The 18,414-nt window shown below is 38.6% G+C and overlaps 1 protein-coding gene across 2 annotated transcripts in view; it reads right to left on the bottom strand.

The window, feature by feature from the left end:
* Positions 1-18,414, bottom strand: part of ARHGEF28 (Rho guanine nucleotide exchange factor 28) — a 267,842-nt gene that overhangs the window by 21,432 nt on the left and 227,996 nt on the right. Inside the window, exons 22-27 of one of the 2 annotated variants that reach the window (XM_069492768.1) lie at positions 18,030-18,161; positions 14,927-15,027; positions 12,091-12,129; positions 11,945-11,992; positions 7,171-7,659; positions 5,775-6,075 (exon numbers count right to left, since the gene is read on the bottom strand). In XM_069492768.1, the coding sequence (XP_069348869.1) occupies positions 5,775-6,075; positions 7,171-7,659; positions 11,945-11,992; positions 12,091-12,129; positions 14,927-15,027; positions 18,030-18,161 (1,110 nt within the window). Of the gene's footprint in view, positions 1-5,578; positions 6,076-7,170; positions 7,660-11,944; positions 11,993-12,090; positions 12,130-14,926; positions 15,028-18,029; positions 18,162-18,414 lie in introns of those variants that run through there. The other variant, XM_069492767.1, reaches the window with a different exon arrangement.

Genomic DNA, 18,414 nt, shown 5'->3' with positions numbered 1-18,414 from the left:
GACCACATATGGGTGTGTGTATATGTACATGTATATATACATATATATGTGTGTGTGTATATGTATACTTTTTTTTCCCCTTTTTTTTTAAGCTAAGGATGACCCAAGGCCAAGCCTAACCTCTGGAGCCGTTCATACTGAGTAGACTCCCACTTCAGCAGCTTGTCCAAACCAAACTGGAACCCAGGGCGGGGATGAACAGGCAGCCACAGGGCTGGCTGGCTGCCTCTGAATCCACCCACCTGCTGGTTTTGCTCTCCTGCTGTGTACTGGGCTCTGTGCGCTAAGGCGGGATGGCCCTGGCCCAGCTGGCTCACACAGCCAACCTGCCCCCAGAGAAACATGCAGTCAGGAAGTTGGCAGTAAGCACTCGTGGCTCACCAGGCTCTACAAGCATATGTCATGTTTCCTTTTCCTGGTATAAAATCTGCAAAAGGCTAAAGTCAATCATCTACACTTGTCGATGAGAAAAATTAACATTAAGCCTTTGAGCCCCATACCTTATACTTTTGTCATGACGTAGATTACCAAGAGCAAGCAATGTTATGGTTTCCTTTAAAATATTAACATCACCTAAGGTGACAGTCAGGATTCTAGAAGATAAAGAGTTGCCCAATGATTTCCTAATTTTGACTTCTTAAAACTCCTATAGATACATGTGGATAATAATTTGATGCCATAATGAATGTTCTCAATGCTTTGGCTTCAGTTTCATTTAAGCAATCCAAAATACAGGCACCTAAGATCTCTCCCAATCATAGAGAGAGCTCAAAATTTCCAAAGTCCCTTAATTAAGGCCTAGGTTTAGACATATGGCCTAAATTTCGTAATTAGGTATTACCAATAGAAGTAGGAAATGAACCTATAGACTCAATATTTTCTGCCCTAATTTCAATAAATAGGTAATGAAACCATAGATTCAATATTTTCTTCCTTCATTTCTACGTGTTGACATAGGCTTAGTAACACAGATACCTATAAATATAAATATACAGATATATTTACCATAATTTTACTATTATATAATTATTATTATTTATTTTTACAAAGTTCAGTTCACTTCTCTAACCAAGTCAAAAAAACTAACATGCTCTTAAATTATAGTTTAACTTTGGTAAACTTTCTTAAAAATTAAGGCTTTTATGATACCTAAAACTATTATGGGGAGAAAAATAATCATTTTATCCCCCGTTAAGGGCTGAATTGTGTCCTGTCATAATTCACACCTTGAAGTCCTAACTTCCAGTAGCTCAAAATATATTTGGAAATAGAGCCTTTAAAGAGGTTAAGTTAAATGAGGTCCTTAGGGTGGATTCTAGTGCAATTTGCCTAGTGTCCTTAGAAAAAGAGATTGGGACACAGACAGGCACAGGGGGAAGACACAGGGAGAAGACGGCCATCTACAAGCAAGAAGAGAGGCCTCAGAAGAAACCAGCCCTGCTGATGCTTTGAGCTCAGACTTCCAGCCTCCAGAACTGTGAGGAAAGAAATTTCTGTTATTTAAGCCTCCCAGTCTGTGGCACTTTGTTATGGCAGCCCTAGCAAACTAATCATCCCTCCTCTTCAAATACACTTTTGTCACTGAAGTTTATGTTGTCTGATGCCAGCTTCAGTTTTATGGGAAACTGCCTGAAGGTCTTTTGGCAAAGCTGCTCTCCACACAGATTACATAAATAAGGTGTCAACTTCTGAATTATGGAATATTTTTAAAACATAAGAAATTACCATCTTCTCACTTCTTAAAAGACTGTTATTTGAATACTAACTCGCATAGATTTTCATTTGGAAATTTTCTTTTTTCTCGCCTTATGTAAAACATTTGTCATTGAAAGTTTAACACAGCTGTCTGTATTTTTTAAAGAAATATTACCAAGATGACGTACTCTAAATACAATGCTTTGAATTTTGAAAATAGTTTGCTTGGCACAAAATTCTAATATGTAGTAAAACAAAACACTCTTTTGGATCCCAAACTTAATAAAATTACTCTTTTTTATTTAATATCTACATGGTGAACATAAAATTTAGCTCTTGATTAAAATTCTATCATATGTATGACAAAATCATAATTCTTTAAATTTAGGTAACGTACAAATATTGAGGTATATAAAAATACAATAGAAAAGGGAGGCTAAGAAGATTTCATATTTTTATGCCATAAAATGTTTTCTCTGTTGACTAATCAAAAAGGCAACTAAAATTATGGATGCATTCAATATAGAGTTTTAGAATTTTAAAGCTAAGGGAAAAAAATAACAGGGATAATACAGTTTTACTTTTGGGTTTTGGAGTTTGTTTGCTTAGCCTTGAAGAGTAATATTGTTGGGCATCTCATAGGGCCAATTACATGGCAATTGTCCCATAGGGAATTTATTGTTTAAAGAAATTCAAATTTTCTGTAATCTTGTCTGTTGTCCCTCAGAGGAATGCAGATAAAGTTCTTAAACCAACCATCTCTTCTACTGTAAATAAAATCAAATACCAATTTGGATTTAATGCTCAAACATCCAGGAATTTTGTTCATGAAATAACTTCCAAAACTGGAGGGTAAATAAAATTCTTTAAAGTGCTATCTTAAAAAATATTTACAGATAACATGGGGTTATTATTAGGTAACATTAGAGAAACAAAATATCACAAAGAAAATGTGCCTTATGGGGAAAAAAAAGTGAAGCTAAACAGTATTTATGATATTTGAAGATTCTTAGGCCCCATGCAAGAGTTGGCTACAGTAATCTAAAACATTTAGAAATAGCCTCCAAATGCTAATATTCAAAAGGTAAGAAAGGAAGGGAAAATATCAATAAAAACAAAAACCTGGCCCTTAGACATGAATCCTTAGGTAAAACAAAACGATTAATTCTATATCTACACTAGCTTCTTTAGAAAGTACAACTTGAACCAGCTTTCTAGAAATTAACAATTTATAGTGTAATGATTGAGAACATGGACTCCAGGGCCAGTATTCCCAGGGTCAATTCCCGGCTCTGCCATATACTAGCTGTGTGACTTTGGACAAGTCACTCAACCTTTCTGTGTCCCAGTTTGCCCTCTCAAATGGAAATAATAACAGAACCATCTCAGTGCGTGGTTGTATTAAATGAGTTTCATATTTCACACAGTGCCTGAAATATGATAAGTGTCATAATTATTGGTGGCAAGGGTGGGATAGAACAATTCAAAAGCTAATCACAATCAGAGCACAAAGTGCATTACAACGTCTGATGAGGCCTGAGTGAACAAAACAATAAAAATTCCAACCAGGTGACATCTAAACACATTCGAGAATTTTATTTACATACAATGTTTCCCATCCAGAAACTCACATACCAGAAATTCACATTTCCACTGGTCTGAGCTGGTCATACACACACATACACACACACACACACACACACACACACATATCATACTGGACCAGGCAAAAGAGCAAAGCATTCTTTAAGGCATTCCAGCTGACCTTATGGCCTAATAATGAAATAATCAGCACAGCCTTAATGAAATCATGGTGAAATAAACGTTGAGCTAAAATAGCAGCCCAGAACATCACAGGCAAATTGTGTTAGCCAGAACACTGTGGACTACAGGGATCCTCAGCAGTGGTCACCGATGCCCACTCACCGGAAGACTGGGCAGCAAAAAGTGAAAGGAGGGACAACACTGCATTGTTCATGGTTCTGGCACATTGTCCTCACCACCCAGCACATCCTGGAGCCTGCTTCGTCCAGCCCAGGCCCCTCAGTCACTGCCCCCCACGAGCAGGCACGGAGAGCACACAGAGCCTAGCTAAGACCACCACCAGCAGCTGATCTTACGCAACTTTCAATGGTAAGAGCTATGAAGGCTCTGGAGTGGTTTGAACAATTTTATCTGGCCCTGACCACCCTCTGAGAAATATATCCAATTTTTATCCCACTTCCCTATCACCTCCTCTTCTCTTTCTTTTCTTTCCCCCAGAAATTGCTTATCATGCTTAAGTAAACACACACGGTTTTCTGACTAGTTGCAAAACTCCAGTGGTTAACAGTGCACACAGCATTTGTGATCTAATCCCTGCTTATACACACCAGGATGTTCCTGAGAGATTTAGGCCATGGTTGATTTTCCTCGCTCCTGTCAATGTCCTGAGTGTCCTTGGCCTACTCTGGACATACAGTTTCCTAAGCCTAAGTACATTTTCTCAGCATTTCCCTCGGCTGTATCTAATTCCTTACATGTGGATAGACTGGTTTTGTGTATAATCACTGTTTATTTCCTTAGTACATTTTCTATCTACTGCAAGTATGCTGCCAAATGCCTAAAAGCTTTCTACTTTGAAGCACGAATCAGTAGAAAAAGATGGGAGACACACGAAAGGTAAAAGAGAAATACTTCTTTTAAACAAAAGCTGAATGTGGTTTAACTCAAACTGAGTTTTTCAATTATACCAAAGCCAGTATGCAAAACCACACTGACAAAAACATATAAAGCATTGCAAATAGCAAGTTAGTGAATCAACATAGCAAAGCAACATGTGTCTAGAAAAAGCATTCTGCAATGTGGTCTCCATAGCACTGACATTGCACGATAACATTTTACAGGGGTTACATTTTCTAAATTTTGTCTTGTCTTTTATTTTTTTTTTTTTGTCCAAACTATTTCAATGTAACTTTTTCTTTATTTAAAGAACATGTGAAATGATACTTTAAAGAACTATTTCATTCTCTCCTATATGCTGACAAGAAATCAGAATGTTACCACAGTGACTAAGTGATGTAAAGAATTAGCCACTGCTAAGAATCAACATCTTTTGGATTAGTCATAAATCAACTTGCAGGCAGAGTCAGAATTATTATTCTCGAATTGGGAGAAGTTGAAAACCTTCAAAACTTTTTGTTGCTGAAAAATTATCCTCCCAACTGACAAACTAAGAATATATATTAAGCATGGAAACAAATCTGAGTCCAGTACTGAAGACCTCTATACTACTGCTTGTTTTATGTTTCTGAAACATTTTGCTGTCGGTGATTTATTTCACATCCATGTGGCCAGCCATTTGTTTATTCTATTGCCTACCATCTGTTTTTCAGTAGAGAGGTTTCAAGTTCTTCTCATTCCCTACCTCATATCCCACAGAAAACAATTTATAATAGATATAGATTTAAATCACTTGGATTCATGTGGAGTCGGTAACGTGAGCTGCCTTTCATTTATATTTGGCAAATGCTTTAATGGGATTAGCAAATTGCGTTATTACGAGGTACTTATAGAGAGACACCACCTTTTTTTTTTTTTTCAACAATGACAAATGATGTTAACAGTTTCATTTTGGGTGTTTAATAGAAGTACAAAAGATTTTACTAACATTACAGGAAATTCCCCTGATAGACAATAAAGTCCTACCACAAACCCTGCCTGTATCTTTTATTTCTGAGAGTCAATGGGTATGTGTATCAGGACGTGGCAGGGTTTATGATAGTGGGGAATAAATATCAAGTTGCCAATATTTTAAAGGGGATGTTATCATTTAACCTACAGACCAGAAAATTCTGTCTGGTTCTTACATGTTCATGGTATTCCCTAAGCCCTACAACCATGGTCTTGCTTGTCTCGTATTCATAAGTGAAGGCAGTCCCCAGACTTCCCAAAGAACAGTTAATGCCACAAACTCCAGCTCTTCAGACCAATTTATTCCCATTCTATCTCACTTTGATTTGTTCCATAGAAGAGCCAACCATTCAGAGAGACAACTTTCTGCTGAAACTATACAGATACGTTTGAAGAGTGTTAATTACCATTTTTACAAGAATCCTTGCTGCTTTCGTGGAGAGGAGGTATCTGATGACAGGACCCAGGGGCTGTCCACAGTTCATGGTTGACATCTGAGGGCTGGGAAACGTCCATCTTGAGGTCTACTTGATTTTCACTAGTCCTTACCAGATCAGAATTGGACATGTTTGGGGGAGAAGTGGCATCTTGATGGATCCCTGATGGATTCGGTTTGTTGAACGTGTTAAGTGACATTTGTACTAAAGCTTCATTGATGAAGAATGAATTTTCATGACATAAACTCTCAGATCGATTAAGTTCCATTACCTGTATAAAGAAATACAGAAAAAGTAGAATAATTTTTCTAGCAACTTACAAAAGTTTCATGAAATATTTATTCCTAATAGAATCCAGCAATCAAGATTTTAGTAAGAATAAGGTCAGGAAGAATATTACCACTTACTCTCTCCTCCCATCTCCTTTCTAATGAGCTAGTACCAAAAACTTTAATTGGTTATACATAACCTATCTTAAAAACGATAACAGCAACCAAAAAAAAACAACACACACACAAAAAACAAGTAGTATTCTATGACATTACAGTGTTTCCACTTTATTTTAATCAGAGAAAGTAGCATTTTCATTTTTCCTAAATAAAAAAAAGCTGAAGACATGGCCATATACACATGAGGAATTTAGCCAATTTGAAAGAAAAACAGATGCAACATAGATCTTTCTTATAATTGTACCAACTTTTATAACTTTATGCAGTACCAATAAAAGGCATACCTGCACATAGCACAGAAAAATAAACTCTTGGGACCAATGGAATTGTCAAGCATGGTCAGAGAGGATGCACATAAATAAATAACTCTTATTTATGAAAATGGATTTTGAATTTACTGTATCAAATTTACAAAAAGAGAGCTTGGCATAACAGAATAGTATTATTTAGTTATGCTTGCTATACTTGCTAAATTCAGTATCTACAATATATAGTAATAGCTAATCGATCTACTAAAAGGTACATCTACATAGAACTCTTAAGAATAGATGTGATAAAGAGGGTTCTTAAAGTGCTGGGAAAACAGCATGCTCACAGTGAATGCGCCTACAGGGCAAACCCTCACTGGCCTTACTGGGACAACTCGCTTCTGTGTTTCTTCTTAGGTAAGAGTGTCTTGGAGTACAACGATCCAATGATCCGATAGGACCTAGGCCTTTAACTTTTTCATATTTTAAGTCAAGACGCATATGCATGGTCCCTGAAAGGTCCCAGCTTTGGCTACCTACAAACTGAGAAACCCTCACGAGCTCTTACCCAAGAACCAAAAAGGCAGACATTTGGTGAACACCCCAGGAATGGCCAGGACTGGCGCCGTCTCTGAGAGGCGGCCTTACAACACTCCAGAAGATCCGTACCTCCTTGCTGCCCAGAGGAAAGGCTGCGGGGAGGCTCCTCTGGCGGCTGTGCTTCCAGGGGCCCAGCAGGCCCCGCTGGACCCGCACGCTCGCCCTCTCCCTCTCCACCAGCCGCTGGCCCTCCCTCAGCCGCTCCAGGCTGTGCTGGTACTCCTGCAGCTGGTGGTCCAGCTCGCCCCGGCCCCGCAGCAGCAGCTCCTCCTGCGACTGGCACTCCCTCTCCCGCTCCCGCAGCCAGCTCTCCTTGGCCGCCTGCGCCCGCTGCTGCTGGTCACACCTGCGGAGCCAGCGCCGCTGCTCCTGCTGGAGCTGGTGCTGGAGCTGGGGCACGTTGGCCAGCTCCTCGCGCTGCTTGTCCGCGTCGCGGGGCTTCTCCTGGTCCTGAAAGGGGCTGCCTCGGAGGAGAGAGTGGCCGAGGGACAGGCTCTCCTGCTGCTGGAGGACCAGCTTGTGGATCTCAATGTGGCTGTCCTGAATGGTCAAGGCGGCCTGTCAGGGGGACGAGAGGAAGGATGACGAAACACAGGCCTCCATCTTGTTTGCCCTTTTGGTTGGAACTACCTCTAAACACAAACCCATGCTTAAATTATTTTCTGTTAATATTTCTGCCCTTTTTCTAAGTTCCCTCCGAAGACAGACTTTGGCATTGTAAATAGGCTTGTCTACATCTCCCAGTGGTATGACCTGGGAATTTATAGAGAAGAGAAACAAAGTAGAAAAGCCATACTCCTCCCCTCTTGTGGAAACACGGTTTGTTGCTGGTTACTGGGTAACACTTATGCAGTCTTCTGAGTAAGAACTCAGTACATAAACCCACAAGGCCCTGCACTCGTGTTCTACATCTCAGTCTCTTGCTGAGATCTTCCCAGCCAAAAATTCATGAGAATTTAAGAGCCTATATAAACCTAGCAGTATCTTTTCTTTGAGCCCCAAACCAGAAATTACTTGAGCTATACTGCTTCTATGAAGACATAAAAATAAAAGCCAACTATTTGAAGACTTTTGGTAAGTAACCTTTTTACAACACAATACCCAAGGATAGCAGTGAATACCATTTTTAGGAGATATATAAGTGCCTAAAGCTAGTCTCATTACAGTTTTATCTTTATATTATAGCACGAAGGTCACGCATAAAAAAACTAAGCTGAAATTTATTTGTTTAATAGATCACTAACAGGAGGCTGGAATGATTAAGGGAAAATAGATACTCTAAAGCCCAGAGGACATTACCAACCAGATTAAAAAAACATTTTGAGTTACCATATCTGCCTGTGACAAGTTTGGCAGCATCACAGGAAATAATTACCAAGATTTGGAAGGATCCCACAAAACCCAAAAAAAAAAAAAAAATCTCTGTGAATGCCCTTGGAAGCTTTTCATTTTAAAATTTCCCATTTAAAGTGCAAAGAAGGACAGAAGGAACAAATTGAAAATGGACACATACTGGGGATGTGTGTATGTTTTGACTCAATATGAGAAATCATTACTCTCCAAGGGGTAAATTCACATTTTTCCTTCCTAAGAATTTTTTTAAACTTAGCCATGTTACAGATGTTGGGAAGATGGGGATTTGACCATTAGTTCTTTGTGAGATTGGCAGTTTCCTATATTTTTGAAAGTTAAATTCATACTTGTCTTGAAATAAGACTTAGAAATGTGTTCACTGGGGCCTTTTGAAAGAAAGTTCATATTGGTAAATTTGAAAATTAATTTCTGGACGTTCAGACTCACTTGAATATTTGATTAAAGGTTTTTGGCAGTTGTTATGAAGAAAACAATGATTACCATTGAGAACAGGTACTAATTACAGTGATCTTTAAATATGAAATAATTAGCACATAATAATAAACCATTCAGACTCTGCTGACCTGGCTACAGAAAACTATGGACTGTACATCACCACCTAATTCTAAGAAAGCCTAAAGGCATCAGTATGGTAAAAACAAACAACAATACAATATTTTATATGTCAAAACTACCACAGGCAATAACTCTCATGTAACAATTAACAATTAGAACAATTAAGTGCTACCATGAAGTAGTCTTCATGTCTACCTAACGTCTGGGAAAAGATCATTCTCCTCCCTGGCATAGAAGTGGAATTTGAAGATTGAATATTCATTTAAAGTTAAATGAATATCCTGTCTTCACACTTAAAGTTTACATCTATATTTAGGACAGAGAACAGCACTTGTTTTTCAAGTTTAAGGAAATTCCCAACTCACTCTCTCTTAACTTTACTTTGCTAGAATAGTCTGTGTCCTTTCCTTTTGCTCTGCCTATGCCCCATTTCTAATTCTACTCTCCTAATATAGGGATCAAATTTCATTTTCATCTGATTCAAAAATGCTCGTGTAAAAACTTCAATCATGCATAAGAGATTCAGCTTCAAAAGAGATGATTGTGCCATGAACAGAAATCTCTCAGAGCCCCTGGCCTTGGACCAGCTCAAAAGCTTTGGTGAGGTTAAGCGAATCCACTGTAGACTTTGATATTTCTAGTGTTGCTTCAACGCTAATGTGTTGCAAAACTTAGGTCATTTAGGTCACCGGGCTTTTCTAAACCTTGAATCCACACAGGGCTGTATTCAGGGTTGAAAAGAAGAGACATGACCTTGTGAGTGTTTTCATCAGGAACATGAACCAGGATTGCTCAGTGTTTTCATCCTCCAAGAATTAATGGACTATACTCAAACTGTACGCCTTTCTTAGTTGACGTGTAAAAGAAGGAATATTTGTTTTACACTATAAATGGATCTCTAAGAACATCTACCCCAGAACAGCATATCTAATATAAGACTCTGAAGGCATCCTCACTAAATCTTGAACAAGACAAGGAGCTTACTATCACTATCATTTAACACATTTTCAAAAGTTCTAGCCAAAGCAGTAAGCTAAGAAAATGAATTTGATATAATTATTGGAGAATAGCCATAATATCATTATTTTCATATTTTTTTTTCTACCTGGAATACTCCAAAGAATCAATGGAAAAACTATTAAAACAAAAAATAAAATTCAATGAGTTGGCCAGTTACAATATAAATACATAAAAATCAATACCTTTATACCAGCAACAACCATTGGGGAAACATAATGAAAAAAAAATATTCCATTCACAATAGCAAAAAAGAGACATAGGAATAAACTTAGTAAAAAATATAAATGTAGTACCTATGTGAGGACAAGTACAAAGCTTTCTAGCAGAACATAAGAGATGACTGATCCACGTTCTTAGACAAAAGGACTGATTATAGCAAAAGTGCTAATTCTTTCCAATTTAACTTATAAATATAATGAAATTTTAACTTAATGGTGTTGGTAAGAGATAAGAAACTTGACATATTCAAAAGCTCTTGTGGAAGAATATATACATACGTATAGAAAAATAAATAAGAGATTATCCCTGTCACATAGTCAAATGTAACCCAAAGCTGTAATAGGTAAGATAGTAGTACTGCAACAAGAATAATATAACATGAGAGAAAGAAGTCTTGATATAGTCAAGGTATAAATAAGAAAACATCAAAGGTAGCATGACTTTATATTTCTGGTGAAAACTGGAGCTTAATTTTATTTCCTTTTAATGTTCAGCAAGATATGAAGTATGAATTAATAATCAACCAGTAGGGAAAAAATGTTTTCTTTCATCAGTAATCAAAGAAGTGCAAATAAAAATAATCAGGTACCTTGATCCATTTTCAAATTGAGGAGAAAAGAAAGAGGATTAATGGCTTTGATTATTTTGGCAATGTTTGTTAAAAACCTGAAAAAAATAATTCTAGTAATTTATCCTGAAGAAACATTCAGATATAATCAAAGAGATTAGTGTACAAGGATGTCCACTACAGTGTGGTTAATAATACAAAAGTATAAACAACAAGGAATTGAATATATGAATTCCATAGACTTGATTATTATACGATCATTAAAAATCATGCTATAGAATAATAGTTGATGACAGAGAAAGTTACCTGCTACGGAAGAACATACGTAAAATGATTCTAAAATCTGGAGGGACATACCCTAACATGATCATTGTTAGTTCTCTGTCTGCAGAATCAGAAATCATTTTCTTTCATTTACTCATATTCTCAAAATTTTCTACAAATTTTCAACAATTCTAACATTGTGTATATATAATTCCAAAATAATTTTAATCAGTCAATTAAGCAACTGAATGCACTGATCCTCTTTCTTGTGCCTAAGGGATCATCCAACCCTCTAATTCTAACCGTTAGCACAATTTTTATGCCTATTTCTCCTTGAAAGACGGTAAGCCATCTAAGGGTAGACTTCGTGTGCCAGCCCTCAGCATAGCGTCCAGCAGAGGGGGTACAACACAAATGTGGAATGGATGAACAAGCACAAGAGTGAAGAAGGCTATGAGTTATTTAACTGCTCCAAAGGCCTATGGCCACATGTGGAAGTGGAAAAAGTTTAGGTGTGAATTTAAGTTTTCACCAGAAAATGTGAAGTCATGCTACACTCACCTAAGAGTTTCATTGAAAATGTCAAGCCAGATCATACTCATCAATATTTTTTAAAGATATGATGTGTTTTATGATTTCAGAGAACTGCACAAAAGGCAGTGGTGGTACTGCCATGATTACAAAACCAGGTGAAGTTCAACATGTTGCACTTAGGAGGTTGGCATTCTTTTAAGATCATTCACTACCTCTCAAGTGTTCTAATTTTTAAAGTCTGGTAATCATCAAAGTGAATTGCATTAAGAGAAATACTCACAAGGTCAAAGATTAAAGGAGGATAGTTACCTGAAGGCTATATAAGAGGCGGGTTAGATTCTGTATAGCTTGTATAATCTGAAAAATAAGATCATAAGTATCAAATTCTTGAAAAAGCTTTCATCATCCACAAATAAAGAGAGGCTAGTGATATATTTAAGACATGCGTAGCTCACCTCTGACTGTGAAGAACCTGGAAAACTTCTATATTCCACCTAAAATACATAAAAACATAAGAAAATGAATAACCATTTTACTTTTGAAAAGCTGCACTGTAGTGTTCCAAAAGGTATGACCTTAGGTTAATCACTTCACTCTCTCTAAACTCGATTACCTCATCTACCAAGACTCAGTTTCCTCCCAGAAATAAAAGCCTATAGAATGAAACAACTACTTGACAATGAGACCCCCCTTTGTGCAAACTTGGTGTTTGAGATACATGACGATTCTTACCCAAGCACCCCTTAAAGCAACAAGGGATGACAGCATGGAAGTCCCGAAAACTCTAAGTGACAATGTTTACCCTGTGCAAACCACACTGCAAATTGAGCTCTCTGTGCTCAGGTTGAAGGGACTCCTGAGCCAGGCCAACCCCTCACATCCTGGGAGGCCAGATTTGGAAGTTAGGGAGCATCATGCCTGACCTCTAACTCTCTGTCTTGATGTAGGAGATTCATAATGCCAGAATAGCCAGTGGCTGGGGAAAGAAACCCAGACCCAGGGATGGCCCAAAGGGGAGCCCTTAGCTGGGTTCACTGGACCAGTGACTGCCTCAGCAGAGGTACCGTCAGCAGAGGCTGAATGAAGTCACAGGAGACCATCTGCTCCTTAGGGACGGGGACTAGGCCTCCTTCCTCGTCTCTCCCATAGCACACATTAGGGACACATGTGGATAGTGAGGGTTTCCAGTCTCTGGAATTGAACTATACATTTGTTTGTTAATTTACCGTCTGCCTTCTCTCCCTAGAGTACAAGCCAGTGAGTGAGCAAGACTTTATCTGTGTTCCATACCTTACATCTTCAAGCCTGAGAATGATGCCTGGCATATAATGGACACTCCACAAATGAATGACTGTAGGTTGCATTGGATAGCACCCCATTCAATAAATAAATATTAATCACCCACAATAAACTTCACATCTTACCCTATGGGAGAGCATCAAATTCCCTACCCTTTGAGAGCCTACAGTCTCCTGTATGCTGCTTGCTTTTGTCTGAGCAGATATAATTTTAAGTGGTTAAAAAAAGGTTTATTCTGTAAAATTTAGATTCAGTCAAAAGGTCACATTCAAGGACATGGAAGGCCACATGTGGCCCCAAGGCCATAATAGGTTCCCCACCCCTGACTGGTTCTCCTTGCCCGTCAATACTCCACTGCTTTCGTAATAAGAAGACCATGTGGTATAGAGTTTTTATACTCTATAAAAATTAGAACCAGAGAAATGAGTTGGATTGTGCTACCTGTGGTTACTTACGCCACAAGTTTGATACAAGACAGGAAAGTTCACATAATCTTTTTAAATGAAGTTGGTCTGCCACCTCGTGGTGAACTTGCATAGCTGCAGTTGGTCATTCACAACATTTCTAGCATTTGGGTTACAGATCGAACTTTTTTAATTTTCAGAAATTTGTTTTAGCCTTACCTTGTTAAGGAAAGTAATGACAAAATATCCATTCCATACTTTTTTAAAAGTTTGATTTCAAGTGATCCTGCCCTATATCTCAGTTCATTTAGTTTCTCAAAATGCCTTGTTAAGGGCAAATTTTATAGACAGGTTAATCCAACAAAGAACCCGGTCACTTACTCTAACTTACCTACCTGTGACTAAATTATGGGGGGAGAAGTCTTTAGGGGTAGGAGCTGCTAAAACTTTCCACACAAGATTAAACTATCACTGACCAAACTTACTCTTTCTTTTCTAATAATACAAAAGCAGCTGGAAACTACAAACTTGAGACTTAAAGGTGAAGTCAGCATTGAAAAGCAGGAAAAGCAGGAACATCTTAGGAAGAAAGAAGTTAGAAAGCTTACGATTAAAAGAAGTGGAGTAAAATATTGCATTTCTATAATCGCTTTGGCCTGTGAAGTTTAAAAAAGAGTACAAAGTCACAGCTGTCTTCTCTACAGATTTTTTAAAATCCTTAGACTTGGTTTCTCAATCATATGTATTATGATAGATACAAAAAATATGATATATAAAATATGTTAAATATGTAAGAGAAGATTTGACATTTGTCATTTTTCCACATTGACACATATTGGTAGCTGTAACGTACTAATTTGGTTTTGGAGAAAGCCAACCTCCTGAGCCCCAGACAAGCCCGAGGAGGCCAACTAGACACCTGCCAGAATCGTATGCTTATTCCTTTTCTCTGTCTGACGTCTCAGTTTCATTTGAAGTTAACAGACAGTTTTATGCACTTAATTTTTAAAGAGAGCGTTATCACTTACGTATATAGAAGTTAAGTCAAAAAAGAAGCATGTGGAACTGCTCTCCCCAGCAAAAATTCGTGAGGTTAATTAAAAATCTACCACAAAAAGTAGGTGAACTGTGGGTGGTGACAGGAAATCAACTTTGGAAGGAGAGAAAGTTTAAGGAAAGTGACAGAAGAATATTCCAGAAAAAAAGTGTTTCAACTACTTTGGCACCATCTGGTGGCATAGGGGCCATGACGCCCAGGACCACCGCTCAGCCAGAGCTGCCAATACAGCAGGCGAGAAGCAAAGGTTTGCAGGGCGGAAAGCAGGAGAGCGCAGACACACACACACGAGAGTTTTCAATCTGCTTTAATAACTTTCCAATCATTTCTTTGTTTACACCTACACGACATAGGGAGAACAAGCACATTTGGAGAAGGAATAAGAAAGTTTCAGTAGGAATATTTCAATCCATTGAGAAGAATTCAGAAAACACTCTCATCCCAGTCATTCCCACAGGCAGAGCAGGACCCGAGGCTATTGTGTTACACACAGCAACCCGTGCTCGTTACTAACAAATCGGTGCACAATACCTTCTCCCCCGCATCAGAGACCGCCAAGTCGGTTACCACACCCTGGAGCCCGGGGTCCACATCCCAACAGTCTCTTCCTTCTCTCCCTTCTGTGACTAGTGCTGGAAGCACACCATCGAGACAGAAACAAAAAGGACAGTATCAAACATCAGCCAGCCGACTGGGTTCTGCACACAGCCGACACGTGTTTTGAAATAGGAGACATCACAAGATAATACATATTGAACCCTCTTGTATGAGGTGCTAAAACAGCACAGAGCAAAGCACGCAGTCCCTGCCCGCATGGAGCTTACACGCTAAGAGATACCACAGTAACAAACAGCATAAACGGTCACTCCTTTTTTTGTTTTCACTTCTTTCTTGCGCAGACGTGTTCGTGTGTTGTTTATGGTATAGAGGGTAGGTTCTACATCTCGCTTTCACTTTATAGGAAAAGGCCTCCTGGGGAGGGTGAAATTTCAAACAGGCGCTGTAGAACAAAAGCAAGGTCTCTTGGCAGACCCGAGTCTGTAGAAAGGCTCCCTTGTGGCCACTACGAGAGGTTTAGAGGAAGAAGGAGTCCAAAGGCAGGAGGGAGAAGACATCTTTCTAAGGCGGCTGGAGATGGCTAATACTTTATGGTCTCTTAGTCATACAAACGGAGAACCTGTCTCTATCTCTGGGTGATTTACTTTTTAACAATTTCCAAATATCTTTTATTCTCATATTTCTCACTTAATGCTTCACAAATACTATAAAATTCTGTACATTTAACCTATGAAGACACAGAAACCCAGTCCAGAAATATTTTTAAGTACCAAATGCAAATTTCCCTTTGTCCATTAACTCTCCATTGGCAGAATTTTATTTATTTCTTTATCCATGTCAACTTGGTTAAAACATCTACTATACCCACCCTGCATTGATGAAAACTAGACTTTTCAAAGCCCTTTCACACATAGTATTTCATTGGAACCATGTCTACTGAGGACCCTGATAAAATACTCACTCTGTGACACGGTTTATAAAATTTTTTATTCATTGTCTTCTTGAAACTTTATTTCAAATAAAGGAAATGTTTTTAATCCTTTGAATTAATAAAAATACTTATGTCTTTGGAAAATGGAAGTCCTCTAGGACTCCAAAGGCCTCTTCTAATACAAAGAAGTTTCTATCTAAATGGAAACTGCTTCAAATTATATGAGCTAAAAACCAAGTTCGTTCTAAGCTGATCAATACTTATTCACTTATAGCAAAGAGACATTTTATAGAGATTTTTCTGTCATTCAAAAAAAATGGTTCTACTACTGAGTACTATTCTTAACTCTTACAGAAATGCCAAAGGCATTAGCAAAGAATTAGCCTTTCTCTTTCTGCCAAATAAAGGCAGAAAATAGAACACAGAGCTGCCCCTGCATTCAATTCCAGGGTAGGTGAGAGGGTCTCCAATGGACAGAGCTTCCCTGGATGTAGATTCTACTCAGCCATCTGATTAGCCTGTTGAGGACTGACTATAGAGGACTTGCCTTACTGATGGCCTCAGACCTGACATCAGCCTGATTTGGAAGGACCCAGGCCTCAAAGTCAAGCACAGAACTGACTCAGTTATTGACCTTCCTTTAGGAATAATCTTCTGCCCTGAACAACTTTATAAAGAAAATCAAACTCTTATAGCACCATGTTGCAATTCAGCCCAAAAGTGAGGTGGCCTTTAGGGTACAGGACCCCACCAACCTGCCCCTGTACCTCTCTTCTACCTGAATCTCCCTATCTGACCAGTCTGTAAAGAGCCCTCAACGGTTCTAGCAAATGCCACGAGTTTCCCTTTGGAACTCTCCCAAGTCATGGGAGATGCAGATACAGACGGGACAAGCTTCACTGCCTGGCCTACAGGGAGAGAAGGTACGGACGGCCGCACGCTCCAGGCAGCTACAGGAGTGGAGCGGAGCCTCCCCAGCTGTCCCTGGGGTGAGGCTGACAGCAGCAGATCCCTGCATGTATTTTTAGATAGAACTTCCTCAATGGCATAATGAGGTTCTTCTTTTAACAGGAAATCACCCAGGGCAGTACAACTCCCCTGATGAATCTGGGCTGTGCCAAAATGAAAAACATGTGTGCACATTCTGAAAATAGAAACCCAGAATTAGATAAAACAGAACTCGAGAGGGGAAAATAATTATTGGTGCTGGTTAAAAAAAAAAAAAAGTATGGAATTAAAAAGCCATATTGCTCCTATATATCTTAATTAACCAAGGGATGTTGTTAAAGAAGTTCTAAGACAATTTAACCTTCCAATCTCTAGTTACTAAAGACATGTTACCCTCTGCATATAAGGAGTTGGGGAAGTAAAGTTTTTACCACCCATGCACAATGAAAAATATACTCTTTACGCTTGTATCTTAGAAACCTTTATGGAACTAAGCATTTAGCTTACAACCATACATGTAACAGTCTAAGCGGGTTCTGAATCTAAACCAATTCTCTACATTCTATTTTTCTGTATTTAAAATATATTGAAACAGTGTTTTAATAAATGAATTCTGACCTGAAATAAAATGTAGGATGATCAAGAAATTTTCTGGCACTTCTGCCTTTAATTGCAGCACCCAACAGAGTGTGTGTATGCTGTGTGTATGTGTGTGTGTGTGTGTGTGTGTGAGAGAGAGAGAGAGAGAGAGAGGCTTGTGTACATTTCCATTTTGTGGGTTGTTTTCTCAGGTGATGTGTATGAGATTAAGTTTTAAGCACTTACTCTCCAAAAGACTGCAGGGACTTTTAAAAAACAAAAATGTTAAAAAGTTCTTTCAAAACTGTACTCAATAAGTCATGTCAAAATTGAGGCAGGGTAGGGTTTGGGGCAGGTACAACACGCGGCTGGGAAACAGAGCAGCATAACCCACCAATTACTCTTTAGGACCTCCTCCTGGGAACATCAGCGTCATTATTTTATATATAATATTTATTTATGGCTAGCGCATTTATTCTAAAGCTTTTTTTCTAATTTAAAAAAATACATTCAGTCCCCTCCAAATAGGGACAGAAACACTGCCTTCATTTGAGGTGACCACTGTAAGCTCTGGGCACGGGGTGCGGGCCCATCGCCAGGGCCTGCACTTTCACTTACAAGCAGTAGGCGATCCCGGGACATCGTGAGAACCGTGTGTGTCCGTCAAGACAGATTCTCCACAACCATCCTCGGATGACTGACTGACATCGCTCATCTGTGAGGCCTTCACTGCAACTTGTAGGCTCTCAGCTAAGAATAGAAAAATTAAAATAAATTTAAAAAACAGATCTATGTATGCAGTTTAATCTATACCAGGGTTTGGAAAACTGCATTTGCCTATGTCTGTTTTTACTGGCCCAGGAGCTAAAAATGGTTTTTACATTTTTAAAGGACTGTTAAAACACACATATACACAAATATATCCTAGATACTGTGTGATCTGCAAATCCTAAAATATTTACTATCTGGTCCATCACAGAAAAAGTTTACAGACCTACAATCT

This window comes from Eulemur rufifrons, chromosome 17 (assembly GCF_041146395.1).
Source record: "Eulemur rufifrons isolate Redbay chromosome 17, OSU_ERuf_1, whole genome shotgun sequence".
Lineage (NCBI taxonomy): Eukaryota > Metazoa > Chordata > Mammalia > Primates > Lemuridae > Eulemur > Eulemur rufifrons.
This window is presented reverse-complemented; position numbering and strand designations above follow the sequence as displayed.